The sequence below is a fragment of the Ursus arctos genome, unplaced genomic scaffold, assembly GCF_023065955.2.
Source record: "Ursus arctos isolate Adak ecotype North America unplaced genomic scaffold, UrsArc2.0 scaffold_22, whole genome shotgun sequence".
Lineage (NCBI taxonomy): Eukaryota > Metazoa > Chordata > Mammalia > Carnivora > Ursidae > Ursus > Ursus arctos.
Genome location: NW_026622897.1, coordinates 33567713 through 33580898, shown reverse-complemented (window position 1 = coordinate 33580898; position 13186 = coordinate 33567713). Strand labels below are relative to the sequence as shown.

The 13186-nt window shown below is 38.7% G+C and overlaps 2 protein-coding genes across 10 annotated transcripts in view; one reads left to right on the top strand and one right to left on the bottom strand.

The window, feature by feature from the left end:
* Positions 1-2725, bottom strand: part of KDM4D (lysine demethylase 4D) — a 40847-nt gene extending 38122 nt beyond the window's left edge. The window contains exons 1-2 of the mRNA XM_057316624.1: positions 2073-2725; positions 381-474 (exon numbers count right to left, since the gene is read on the bottom strand). The gene's annotated coding sequence lies outside the window, so the exon portion shown is untranslated. The remainder of the gene's footprint in view (positions 1-380; positions 475-2072) is intronic.
* CWC15 (CWC15 spliceosome associated protein homolog) lies at positions 2508-12316 on the top strand. 9 transcript variants are annotated; one of them, XM_026505318.4, is made up of 8 exons: positions 2763-2853; positions 3592-3675; positions 3880-4018; positions 4580-4692; positions 5579-5667; positions 6817-6930; positions 10681-10799; positions 11784-12316. In XM_026505318.4, exons 3-8 carry the CDS (start codon positions 3888-3890, stop codon positions 11911-11913), a joined length of 696 nt encoding a protein of 231 aa, XP_026361103.1. In that variant the 5' UTR covers positions 2763-2853; positions 3592-3675; positions 3880-3887; the 3' UTR covers positions 11914-12316. The 9 variants fall into 9 exon arrangements, with proteins under 9 accessions (XP_026361107.1, XP_026361106.1, XP_048073320.1 ...); XM_026505313.4 differs by having other exon boundaries at positions 2827-2922; XM_026505322.4 differs by lacking the exons at positions 2763-2853; positions 3592-3675 and adding an exon at positions 2508-2591.
* Positions 12317-13186: the final 870 nt, after the last annotated feature.

The following is a 13186-nucleotide window of genomic DNA, read 5'->3' as shown; positions in this document are numbered from 1 at the left end:
AATACTTTCAAACCATTTAAGTCAAAAGCTTTTAGTTTCATTTATTAATAGTTTAAAATCACCGAAGGAAAAACTTTTTAGTTTGTTTTCTAATTAATACTTTCAGACCATTTAAGTCAAAGCTTTTCATTTGTGGGCTGATCATGCTGTACATCGGTGTTAATAAAATTACAGGGGTGATTATTTAATCATGGCGATCCAAAGATTAGGTGGTGGGCCAAGAGATAAATGAATCAGGGTGACTGACTCAGAGCTGATAAGGGCAGTTGGAACATAAAAACCAGGGGCATTTTCTATAATCGTGTCCCCACCTTGCCATTGTTACTTCATTCCTCCACCTCAGAGTGCATCAATCATTCATTCATTCAACAAATACTTACTCAGCACCTATTATGTGCCAGGCACTGTTCTATATGCAGAGGATACACCAGTGAACAAGAGAGACAAGGTTCCTGCTTTCCTGGAACTTACGTTCTAATACAGGAAGATAGACAATAATAATAAAAATAATATTAATAATAATAATAGCTAACATTAATTTAGCAACTACTGTTTGCTGAGACTGTTTTAAGCACTTTACAAGTATTCGCTCACTTAATCCTTATCATAACAATAAGAGATAAAGACTAGAATTATCCCCATTTTATGCAGTGGACACTGAGGGCCCAAAAAGGGAAAATAACTTCCCCATTAGGGCAAAGTTAAACAGCCAGGAAAAGGCACACTTGGAATTTAGCACCAAGACAGGCTATAGATCCCTTTCTCTTAATGATTTGCTGTGCTGCCTCTCAGACAAGAAACAAAGGGAGAAACAATAAACAGAATAAACTTGTTAGTGTTCAGTACTACAAAAAATAAAACAGGGCATCATGTCAGAGGTGTGGGGGAGAAAATGAAGATGTCAGGGAAAGCCTCACTGATGCAATGACATTTGAGCAGAGGCTTGAAGGAGGTTAACACAGTTATCTTGAGACATAGGCAACAGAGAAAACCTAGTGCAAAGGAATCTTATCCTTGTTTGTGAAAGAGAAATGCCCTGTTGGCTGTGGCTGGAGTTTAATATGTAAGAGAGTGTCTGATTAAAAGTGAAGTCAGGGAGATAGGCAGGAACCAGACCCCATGGGGTCTCGGGTCACATTAAGGAATTTGACTTTTATTCTAAGTGCAGTGCATTCTTATGCAGGAAAGTAACACTCCCCGATTCATAATTTTCAAAGATCACTCTCACTGCTATATGCAAAATTAACTTTACGTAGGGCCAAAGTGGAAGCAGGAAGACCCATTAAGGAGCAATTACAATGCAGGTGAGAAATCTTAGTGGCTTGAACTAGGGAGTGGCAGTGGAATGATATTTAGGGTACTATTTTGAAAGTAAAATTGGTAAGTCTTGCAAATAAACTAAATGTTAAGAGTAAAGAAAGAGGAATTTAATTAGGAGCCTTGAGGTTTTGGTATAGTAACTCAAACATGGTAGTGTCCTTTAATGAGATGTACAAAACTAGGGGAGAAATACCTTCCATAAGAAAAATTAAGATCTTTATCTTGAACTTTATAAAGGAAGGGGCTCTTCTACTTTTTAAAAAAAAAATATTTATAAGTTTCAAAAAAAGAGTTCTGGAAATAAAGCTTTTTAATGTTCAATTTTATGAGCTCTTACATTTGAAACCAAGTTGGAGGAGCTGAATTTTCATTTGTTTAATAAATATTTATTGAGCATTTACTGTGGCCAAAGACCATGTGATGAGATACCGAGATGGACTAAACAAACAAGATCCTTACTCCCAGTGCTTTTTGGGAAAGGGAGGAAGGACGGTCGGTGATTTTTTCCCCCCTGTTCGTTGTCTTATTAAAAGTTCACCTAACGCTTGAGTAGCCATCTTATAACTGCATCTCGTGCTTCTGGCAGTTGGGCCCACCGTTCTAAACGCTCACAATCGGGTTAATAAATGAATCTCTAAATAGTGACATCTCCCCTCCCACTAGAACTTAGGCTTTTTAAGAAATAGAAATTTTCACAAACAATACGAATACAACCTTTGCTTTGAAGACTAATATTTTTGCAGGAATGGTACCTTTATAAAGATCGTGGTTGCCCCCGTACATATTTGTTCTTTCTTCATATCCAATTAAATGAAAACACTAGTCTTTCCGTAGCCCAACTCTCTAGGCTTGTTGGGTCTAGCTCAGGCGAGAGGAAGCAGGAGCCGTTGGATTTAAACAGTTTGGTGTAATCCTTCTCTACGCTCTCTCTCGCTAGCCGGGGACGTGGTGTCGGCTACCCGGGGCTTTCCGTCCACGCAGCACAGGAATGAAGGAGTCTGGGAGGGGGTCGGGTAAGGGAAAGACGGAAGAGACATTAAGTAATTGGTTCTTGAAGGTATAAAAATGATGTTTAGAGTCTACTCTAAAGCACTGATTTCAAATGCCCGCCCCCTGGGCCGTTTCGGCCCCGCCCCTTGTTGTCGTCACGCCGACTTCCACCTTGCCTGCTGCGGATTGGTCTCTGCCTCGGCCTCTGAAGTGCGACAAAAGAGCTTGGGGTTTGGTTCCGGGTCTTGGGCCCTGGCCCTGGGCGCAGAGGTTTCTGGGAGGTAAGAGTCTTAATGGTGTGTGTATGATTTCCGGAGGCTGTCGCCTTATACCTCGGCCGACGTGAGCGGCAGGAGGGTAGCAGATTATCTCTCTTGTCCAAGGGGGGGCAGGGAAGGGTGGTTGGGGTCGGAGTCGGCGATAGGGAACCGGGCGCGGGCGGTGGAGGCCCCGGAGCGGCGGGCGGTGGCAGAGCCCTTCGAGTCCCCGGCCGGCCGTGGAGCGCGGAGCGTGAAGGCAGCTTTGCAGACGGCGTTAAACAGGGTCTGCACCCCTCCATCCCCCGAACCCCTTGCGAGTCGGGCCTCTGGGTGAAGAGTCAGCGAGTTTCTGGTAACAGCCGGAAGGCGAGCCCCCGGGAGGCGGGAGTGATAAAAAAAAATCCGGGAGTGTGTGGGAGGCGGCTGCGCCCCCGGCGGCAGGAAACCCAGTTTCTCCTTCTGCATAGACCCCTTTTCCCTTTTTGAAAATCTAGAGAAGTATACCAGTTCCCCCAGCTTCCCTGCACTCTTGCTTTTCGGACGCTTAACGGGACTTCCTTCAGTCGCCACATCTGCTAGGCACTACTCTTGGCAGCCCAAACCAAAAGTAACAAGGAATGGGTCCCTGAGTTTTGCCTATCAGAAGCCTTTGGGGGTGAGTTTCCTGTCTTGAGCATTGTAACCTACAAAAGATCTGATTTATATAATAATGGTTGCTATAGAAGGAAATTGGACCAACAAAAGGTTGTTGGAGAATTTTGCATATGTAACTGTCATTAAAGTTTAGCACACTTTTCTCCAGGACACTCAGTATTTGTCTATGACTGTAAAACAACTTTTGTTGTTGTAGTTACTAGCCTATTTTCTTTTGTATGAGGTTTAGATAAAATGCAGACCTTAGGGCGTCTGGTGGAGTAGGGTTGAGAATTTTTAAAACTTAATCATGGCAGTACTAAATTTTACAAGGCTTTGACATTTCAATCTCATAATAATCCTGTGAGGGACACTGCCCATTCCACAGAAACTTAAGCTGGATTGGAGGGCCACAGAGACAGAAGAACAGGAACACGAACTCAGATCTTCATGAGAGAATTTTCTGCACTAAGTAAGAACTGCCTAAGAAGCTATATTCCTTATAGACCACAAGCTTCGTTTTTTTGTTTTCTTCAGAACTCTTGTTTGAGATTATTTAAGAAAATTTTGGAGAATGAGTTTTGGAAGTTATTTCACAAGGATGAATATTTATTAATACTTTATGAAATGAGGGTTTGTCATATTGGAAATAACTTGGTATAGTTTTTCTTTAAAGGATAAAAGATGACAACAGCAGCTAGGCCAACTTTTGAACCTGCAAGAGGTGGGAGAGGAAAAGGAGAAGGTGATTTGAGCCAGCTCTCAAAGCAATATTCAAGTAGAGACCTACCTTCTCATACAAAGATAAAATATAGGTAATGAAGACTTTTTATTTTCTTGTTCAGAAGACAAGATTAAATCTGTTAAATGGCATGTTCATGAGATTGTAGCATATTTGGGGTATATTTATCTGTTTTCATAGGAGTAGAATGCAGTAGAGTGTTTGACATTAGAATTATGCTTTTTATAAAACACTACCATATATAACTTATGCAGAAATTCCTATTAACTGGGAACTTCCATGTGTATATGGCACAATAACAATGACCTCAGAGGACCCATGAACTATTAGCACTAATCAATGTGAGATTAAAAGTGTCACAGTAATGAGCCCTGAGTTGACCTACTAACAAAAAGTAAAGAGATTTTAATTAATCTGCAGCCTTATGGGAAAATATGGGACTCAGTTTGGGCTCTGAAATATTGGAAACATTACAAGAACGCCTGTTAGTAACCTTCAGATTAGGGTAATGATCTCCTTTAGTTCCTTGAAAAGTGAGGGACTAAAGGACAGAGTTGCTTTTTGTGAATTGTCTTCTATTGCTACAGCCATGTGTTTTTTTAGTAACATTTTTGCCGATTTGTTTCTACTTTAGACAAACTACTCAGGATGCCCCTGAAGAGGTTCGCAACCGTGACTTCAGGAGAGAGCTGGAAGAGAGAGAGCGAGCTGCTGCAAGAGAAAAAAATAGAGATCGTCCAACACGAGGTACCAACACTGCCCCCACAGATTCGTCTCATGAAATTATGTTGACAACAGTTTTTCTTTCATGTGCTAATTGGAACTGATTAATATTTTTGTTTGTTTGCTTTAAAATGTTGGTGTAAACAATTTAAAGTGTTGTTTGCTTTAAGATTCTGGTAACACTTTCTTAAGTGATCAGATTAGAGGTGCTAACAAGGTTGATTCCAGATCCATCTCTTTGTGCCCCTGTAGTAGAAGGAACAGGATGATCTGGGGATATCTGGCAGCTGTTTCAGTTTACATAAAGGTGGTTTTTTGTTTTTGTTTTTTAAGATTATTTGAGTGAGAGCATGAGTGCACATGCGCATGAGCGGGGGAGGGGTGGGGGGGAGAGCAGAGGGAGAATCTCAGGCAGACTCCACACTGAGCCTAGAGCCTGATGCTGCTCTGCAGGCCTTGATCCCAGGACCCCGAGATCATGACCTGAGCTGAAATCAACAGTGGACACTCAACCGACTGGGCCACCCAGGTGCCCCTAAAGGTTTTGACTGTTTACAGCAACCAGAGTTTTTGAGGCCCTGTGTTTTCTGTCTATAAGGGTCTCCTATTTTTGTCACTGGCTTTTGGAAGGCATCTAGGGGCATAAGTTATACTGTCTTTTTTATATTTTCAGCGTATGTAAACTGTTCCCTAAATTTCCTCAGAAAGGCTACAGTTCCCATATTAAAATCATTATTTTTCATTAATTCATTCAACAAGTGTTTACCAAAGACACATGCCAGGCACTGTGGTTCCTGTCTGCGCTATCTTGATGATTATAATCTAGCTCTTTGTGCCCACGGGTCCCTAAAATGTTAAAAGAAGCACAGTGTTTTTTTTAGTAAGCTAAGTGATGTTTGTTTTCCCCCAGAACATACAACCTCCTCATCAGTGTCAAAGAAGCCTCGGTTAGACCAGATTCCTGCGGCCAACCTTGATGCAGATGATCCTCTAACAGATGTATGTTTTATTTCCTCTGTCGATCTCCATCTCCACATAGTAGTTCATTTGTTATGTTTTCTGAAATGCTTCTTTTAATTTTTGGCTTTAAGAAGTGGCCTATTTTATTTTTACTTACTGGTGTTCAAATGTAGTCCTGACTTCAGTGCTAAGCTTTATGATTGATTTTTAAATGAAAAGTATTATTAATCACTAGAGTAATTAAACTTTAAGAGCAAGTTTGATCTCTGGAGAACCAAATAAGAAAGTGATCTATTAAAGGATAAGCTTCCCCAAAAAATAATTCTCCATACTAAACCCTGAAGGTTGACCATGTTCTGTACTTCCAGAGGGCATTCTTCATTCTAGGGTCTCTGTCAGTAATAGCACCCCCAAGAGTTGAACTCAAAGCCTTTCCACATTAGATACCAAACATGCCCTCTCTAGATGTACAACTCAACTTAAGGGCTCCCTCTGCTTAGGAAGGGAAGCGATCTAAGTGGAAGTTCTTTTACGATTAGTGCTTCAGTTAACATTAAAATTCAGTGGGACCCTATGGTCTATAATTAACTTGCAGTTTTGTATATTCAGTGAGAAAACATGAGTGGCTTTTCATCGGTTGCATCTAACTAAGTACATATATCAGCAATTAATTTCAGAGTTGACAGATTGAATTAAGTAATTAACTCAGTAATTAAAGGGAATCCCATTTTAAATGGGATTTAATAATTGTTTGAAATTATTCTGAGAATGTAGCACCCTTTTTTGTACTTTTGATTATCCTTACTTGCTTAAAAGTTGTCTTGAACTAATGAAATTATTTGACTCTCAGGGTGATACACTGTGTACATTATGTACTGTGTGTATCAGTGTAAAGTGTTTCTTGTTGGATTTTAGAAATATTTTCATATGTAAATTCCCTTTTGACCATGTAGATTTGAAGAATACTTTGTTACACTTTTTGCTGTTACAATCTCTCAAGCATCTCAGGGACATTTTAGTAAGAATTCTGTATGTTTTGGTTGATGGTTGAGTTTAATCATATTTAGGTGCATTTATCTTTCCCAATAGGAAAATTAATCCTGCCCAAAGATATGGTAAGTGTAATTTTTTTGGGAAAAATAATGAGTAACGTGCATTTTCTCCTGGGCTGTCGTCATTCTTTTTTAGGAGGAAGATGAAGATGAAGATTTTGAAGAGGAGAGTGATGATGATGATACCGCAGCTCTTCTTGCAGAACTAGAAAAAATTAAAAAAGAAAGAGCTGAAGAGCAGGCCAGGAAGGTAAAATCAAAATATTAAATATGTGCATCTTCTCATCTTTTCTGAACGGAATATTTTTTTTTTTTAAGATTTTATTTATTTATTTGACAGAGAGACAGCCAGTGAGAGAGGGAACACAAGCAGGGGGAGTGGGAGAGGAAGAAGGCTCCCAGCAGAGGAGCCTGATGCAAGGGCTCGATCCCAGAACACCGGGATCACGCCCTGAGCCGAAGGCAGACGCTTAACAACTGAGCCACCTAGGCGCCCTCGGAATATTTTTTAATTTAAGTAATATCATCTTACATTAGAAATCGTCCTTGCCATGTCTAGATATTACTGCACCTGTAGATCTAGAAGGCTGATAATTTTTGCGACATCCTGATTTTCCTGGTTATGTTAGAAATTCTTTCCAAATAGTTCGGGTATGCTTCATAGTGCTCATCAATTTGTTTTTTATTCATTTGTTCATGTTTAACAGACATTTAATCATTGTCCATTACGTATCAGAAGAATTAAAGATAAATATGATATAATCACGGTCTACAAAGAACCCATGGATATAATGAGGCCATCTTTATGTCTTCGTCTCCTGGTTCCATCCTTCTTTCTAGACATTTGTTGTGTAGTCTGTAACTAGATTTTATGTAACCTAGGACAATTTACCTAGCCAGTTTCTCCGTTTATACGATGAAAGAAAAGAATGTCTATCTCAAAAAGAATTACAAGGATTACATAGGATCCACAGTACATACCTTTAAACTTTGGATGAATTTGCCATAGTAGTAACAATAAGAGATGAAACAGGTGAGCAAAAGCAGGTCAGAACAGTAGAGGTTCATAAGCCAATGCTAAAGGAGTTTGGACTCTGTCTTGAAGGCCATGAAGAGCTAGTTGATTTCAGCAGGAGAATGATAAGATTGGATATGCGTTTTATTTTTTTGTTTTTTTAATTATGAAATATTTCAGTAATACAGAAAAATAGGAATAATAAATTTAATAGTCATCTACTTGGATATGCATTTTAGAAAGATTACCCTGGCAGAAATATGGAGGTTGGATTGGGAGAACTGATTGAGAAGGCTGTTCTAATAATCCTCACACGTAATTAAGATAATTTTGCATTGCAATTTGGAATTGACAGAAGTAAATAGATGCTGATAGAGCTGTCAAGGAGGTAAAATTGACCAGATAAAGTGACTGATTAGATGTGGCAGCCAAGATGACCCCCAGTTCCCGGGTAGATGTTGCTGACATTCCCTAATAGGGGGGATGGCAGAAGGATGCCCATGTTTAGATGGAGAGAAAAGAGATAATGAGCTCTGTTTGGAACATGTTGAATTTGACACATTATGAGACATTCACATGGAGATGTCTATGTCCATTTTCAAACAGAACAGCTCGGCCTTTTTTAGAGCTTCTGTGTAAGTTTTCATTTGAACCAAGAATTATTCTGTTTAAAGAGGAGAAAAAGACTGACGTGGGTTCACGTGAGGAGTCTCAGGAAGTAGAAGATTGCTGAAATTCAAATTGGAAGAAGAATATTATAATTCCTGCCAAAGTTTGGCATACAATAGCATAATTCCCGTAATAGCTTCTAACTGTCGTATCTAATTTTTAAAAATCGGAGAATTAGGAGAACTTTTCCTGATATCACTTGCATACCACTAGAGGGCTGTTGTTCTATTCCCAATTCTTTTGGCTTGCCTAACAGCTCTGGATACATAAAGAGACAAGCAGTTCAAGTGCATTTGGTTGACCCTTAGGGAGGATAAACATTTTAGACAGAAGGTTTTGGAATTTTGTAAGATTCCTCTACTCTCTGTACAAAATGTATTGGTGTTTCTAGGGGTTGAAGGACAGTTTTACTTTTGTTCCTGTTGCCCGTCTGGTTTTCTAGTGGCTGATTTTTGAGGTGTCCCAAAATAATATTTTCAAACCAGTCAGCCTATGTCAGGGGCTAGGAAGCTTTCTGTAAAGGGCCAGATGGCAAATATTTCAGGATATTTCAGGCTTGCAGACCAGGCCATCTCTCGTGCGGCTCGTCGGCTCTGCTCACTGTAGCATGAAAGCAGCTGTAGACAATATAGAAATGAATGAGTGTGACTGTCTGTTCCAGTAAAATTTTATTAACAAAAATAGGATGGTTTGGGTTTGATCCGAAGGCTGATTATGAGCCTATGTTTGTGAACCATAATGTGCCTGGTACTTGAATATGGAAAGAATTGCCACCTTTTTTCCCCAGTGCTGTGTGTGGCAGGCAGCCAGGACTCTAAAGGAGATAATATTGCAAATATAAAATGGCCAGAACTTTATTATATCACATGTGTTATTATTATAAGTTGGATACATTGTATACTTGAGCTTTTATTTTTCTAGCATCTCAGAGAAATGTCTTCACTTTCAACATCAATATAATTTGTTAAAAATACATAGTTTTTAGAAAGCTATCTGTTCTTAATCTGTAAGGGATGTTCCTGATTTTGTTTGCTTAAGGTCTGAGCAGTGAGCTGAAGGAGTTTCCCTGTTTATTTCCCTGAGCATTGTGTCTTCTCACCCCTGGTTATTTGGCCTCTTAAAAATGAAATCTGTTGTTCACATTTGTATATTAAAATGAAATATCATTAACTCTGTGGGAAATGAGGCTATTTTTCCAAGTGGCCTAAAACTTGATTAGGTTCATTTTATTTATTTATTTTAAGGTTTATTTATTTGAGAGAGGGAGAGAGTATGAGCAGGGTGGGGGAGAGGCAGAGAGAGGGAGAGAATCCCCTGAAGGTACTGAGGGTGGAGCCTGATGTGGGGCTTGATCTCACAACGGGAGATCACGACCTGAGCCAAAATCAAGAGTTGGCTACTTAGCTGACTAAGCCACCCAGGCACCCCTATTAGGTTCATTTCAAATTGAAAGTCTTTTTTTCCTTGATCCATTAAGTCATCAGTTTTTGTCCTTCCTAAAATACAGTAAAGTGGGATTTATTTTTGTTTTAAAATAGCATGAACAGGTAGAGCTAGCAGTATGGCTAAGAATTCAGGCATTTTATATTTCTCATTCTAAGAATGAAACTGAGGGTGATTTGAGTTTAAAGAGGTTAATGCTTAAATTAAAAGTGAAGAAAGACAAGCTTGTAACTGATGAAGAATGAGTGGTATAAAAATGGAAAGTTAGTAACAATAAATCGTAACAATGAATAAATTTGGGGTAGATTAGTAGAAATGCATGTTAGCCGAATATAATATGTTACATGATAGCTTATCTTAGGAGCTACTTCTTAGCTAATAGTAACTTGTCACTAAATCCTGGAGGTATAAATTTATATTGTTAATAATTCAAAATAAAATTATTTTTAATCATAGTTTTATATAGCCCATCTTTAAAAATCAAGGTAATAGCTTTGCTAAATGTGTCTCTTTGATGTTTAATATATTCTCAAATTACTAGAATATATTTACTGATGTACTCTCTGAAAATAAGCAATTAATTTTGTATGTACTTCAAGAAAGAAAATAGATTTAAATATGCATTCATAGAATTTCTGAGTCAGACTAATGAATGTATGATGACAAGCATGAAATATTTATAATAAAAAGGCCACATTATTTTGGTAAGTGAGCTTTTCTGGTATATCTTACATCTTAAAAAAACAAACACCTACCTTGATGCTCATTCCTTCTCCCTCATAAAATCCTAACAGTCTTTTAAAATAGGAGTTATGTAAGAAGATTGACCCCAGAATTAATGTAAGTAAATGAGTCCTTCTCTGTCCTTGACAGGAACAAGAACAGAAAGCTGAAGAAGAAAGAATACGTATGGAAAACATTTTGAGTGGAAACCCTCTCCTTAATCTCACTGGCCCATCCCAGCCTCAGGCCAACTTCAAAGTTAAAAGAAGGTACTTCACACTGACGAGTTGGGTATATATTGCAGATTGTGCCATTTGATACCAAACTATATTATGTGAAGCCTCTAAAAGCCCCCTTTTCACTGATACTCTTCTCCATCAGATATGGGAATACTGGAAGAAGGAGAATGAAAGAAGATGTACTTACTTTTAGTAGATATTTATGATAACCAGCTGCGTACCACATACTGTTCTAAGCACTCGGGATGGGGCAGTGCATTGAGCCCTTGGCTCTCCAAAGCTTACATTTTGGATGTATGGGTGAAGAGTCCCCAAGGTTACCCTTCACATTCAGAGACTTCCTAGAAGGACACAGAGGATTCCACATATAGTTGTATTCGTGACTAACGTAGTAAAGATACACAGCCAGATAGATCATAAAGGAGAAAGCTATGCTTCCTTATGCTCTGTCCTTCCGGTGAGGGGTTACCCAGCACGTTCTTTCCGCTAGACTGAAATGTAGATCTGGGCCAGTCTATGAACCTTAATGGTTACACCCCAGTGGTTTCTTCTCCTTTGTTGCCATAAAATGGAAATACGACAGTGGATGATTACTAAGTAGTAACTGATGAGAGAGTATAGAATCCTTGAAACCATGCAATCTAAACTACAGTAAACTGGTCAGTAATTATCATCTAGAAGTATCTGTACCAATCACGGTGCTGCCTCTTTGTTTTAGACCTGAAAACCTTAAATATTTATGTAATTAAGCCTATGAATTCCTAACTCAAAGTTGCTTATATAGGAGAAGTAATAAGAATGTTCGTGTGTTCTAAATAGAAATTGCCCTTCCTGCTATAATAAAGCAAGATTACAGTCTATTAAGAATTACTTTATTCTTTTGGGTGTAATTGCTGCATCAGGTGACGGACGTGTTGAGCATCTTTCTGGGTAGTGACTAAGCTCTTCAATTCACTTGTTCTTGTCTCCTGATACAGACATGTAAGAGCGTTCTGTTTTCTTTTTTCCCTTTAGGTGGGATGATGATGTTGTTTTCAAGAACTGTGCAAAAGGTGTAGATGATCAGAAGAAAGACAAAAGATTTGTAAATGATACACTGCGATCTGAATTTCACAAAAAATTCATGGAGAAATATATTAAATAGTACAGTTTTATGTGCTTAATTAAAGACTGTAAAATGTAAACGATCGTTCTTTGTTTTCTTCTTTTTTTCTCTTTCCTATTCTAAATTGTGTATAGGCTTCCCTAATTTTAAGTTCCAAAATAACCTCTCCTTTATTGATACCTTATTTGATGAGGACTTGGGAATTGGTTTAACCTAGTTTCCATTCTCTGAATATTTCCAGTCATATGTTTTCCTTTTAATATGGGAAAGGGAATCTTGTAATAAATATTTTCAAAAATCGAAATAACTAAATCCGTGTCCCCAACTTTTTTGTTGAAATGTATGCAGCTTATAAAACATTGCATATTTTCTTTTGTGAATTGTATTTCTTTGTGCATTAACTTCTCATTTCTTTGACATTAAAGTCACTTAATGTGTGATATCTTCACCGTGTGTTTTTAAGAGTGTAATGGAGGGTGAAAGGCATTCTATTTTGGCCCACATGTTGGTAGGGAAGAGTGTCATCAACCTCTCTGCTCCCTGAGTGTGTGTCTGAAGGTGCATGGGGTATCCTTCACTTCTGCAAGTGCTCCTTTCTTTTTCTCTTGGCCCAAAACCTTAAGCATGCCTAGACAGCATGTGGCACTTACTTGTGTTCTGGATACTCAACTGTCATGTCTCTTTTGAATGAGATGGAGTTTGCACACTGACATATGGTAGCTGCAGAGCCTAGGAAAGTTTAACATCAAATAATACGTGAAATAAAACCTTTGGAAATAGGATTTTGTTGGTTTGTTTGTTATCTGGGAGGATATGTATGTGGGAAGTGGGAGTATCTCTCTGCAGCTGGGAAATGAAGTTTTCCTAAGCCTTGACTGTGATTGGAGGGTGTCACTTTGGTAGAAAAATTGGGACCAGAAATTGAACCATTTTACAGAGACTCAGTCATAAGGTATCTCAGTTGTAACAGATATTGAGCTTGATAAGGTTAAAGATAAAACTTCTCAAGCAAAAGTAACATGCTTTTATCAGTGCCTATTTCTTTAAACCCTTTTCTCTAAGAGCTTACTTACTACTCCAGCATTTTCCCAGTGGAAGCTGGGACAGTTTGCATGGACCCTGAGTCAGGAATAAAGCCCAGGTCCTGGCTCCACATTCATGCTATGTATTTTTTCCAGGTGATCCACTTACACAAAATTTTGAATACTTCAACTAGTGCTTTCTAAAAACCTTTAGTAATATTTAAAACCTTATTTTTAAAATACCTCCTTGGGGTACCTGGGTGGCTCAGTCAGTTAAGCGTCCAACTCTG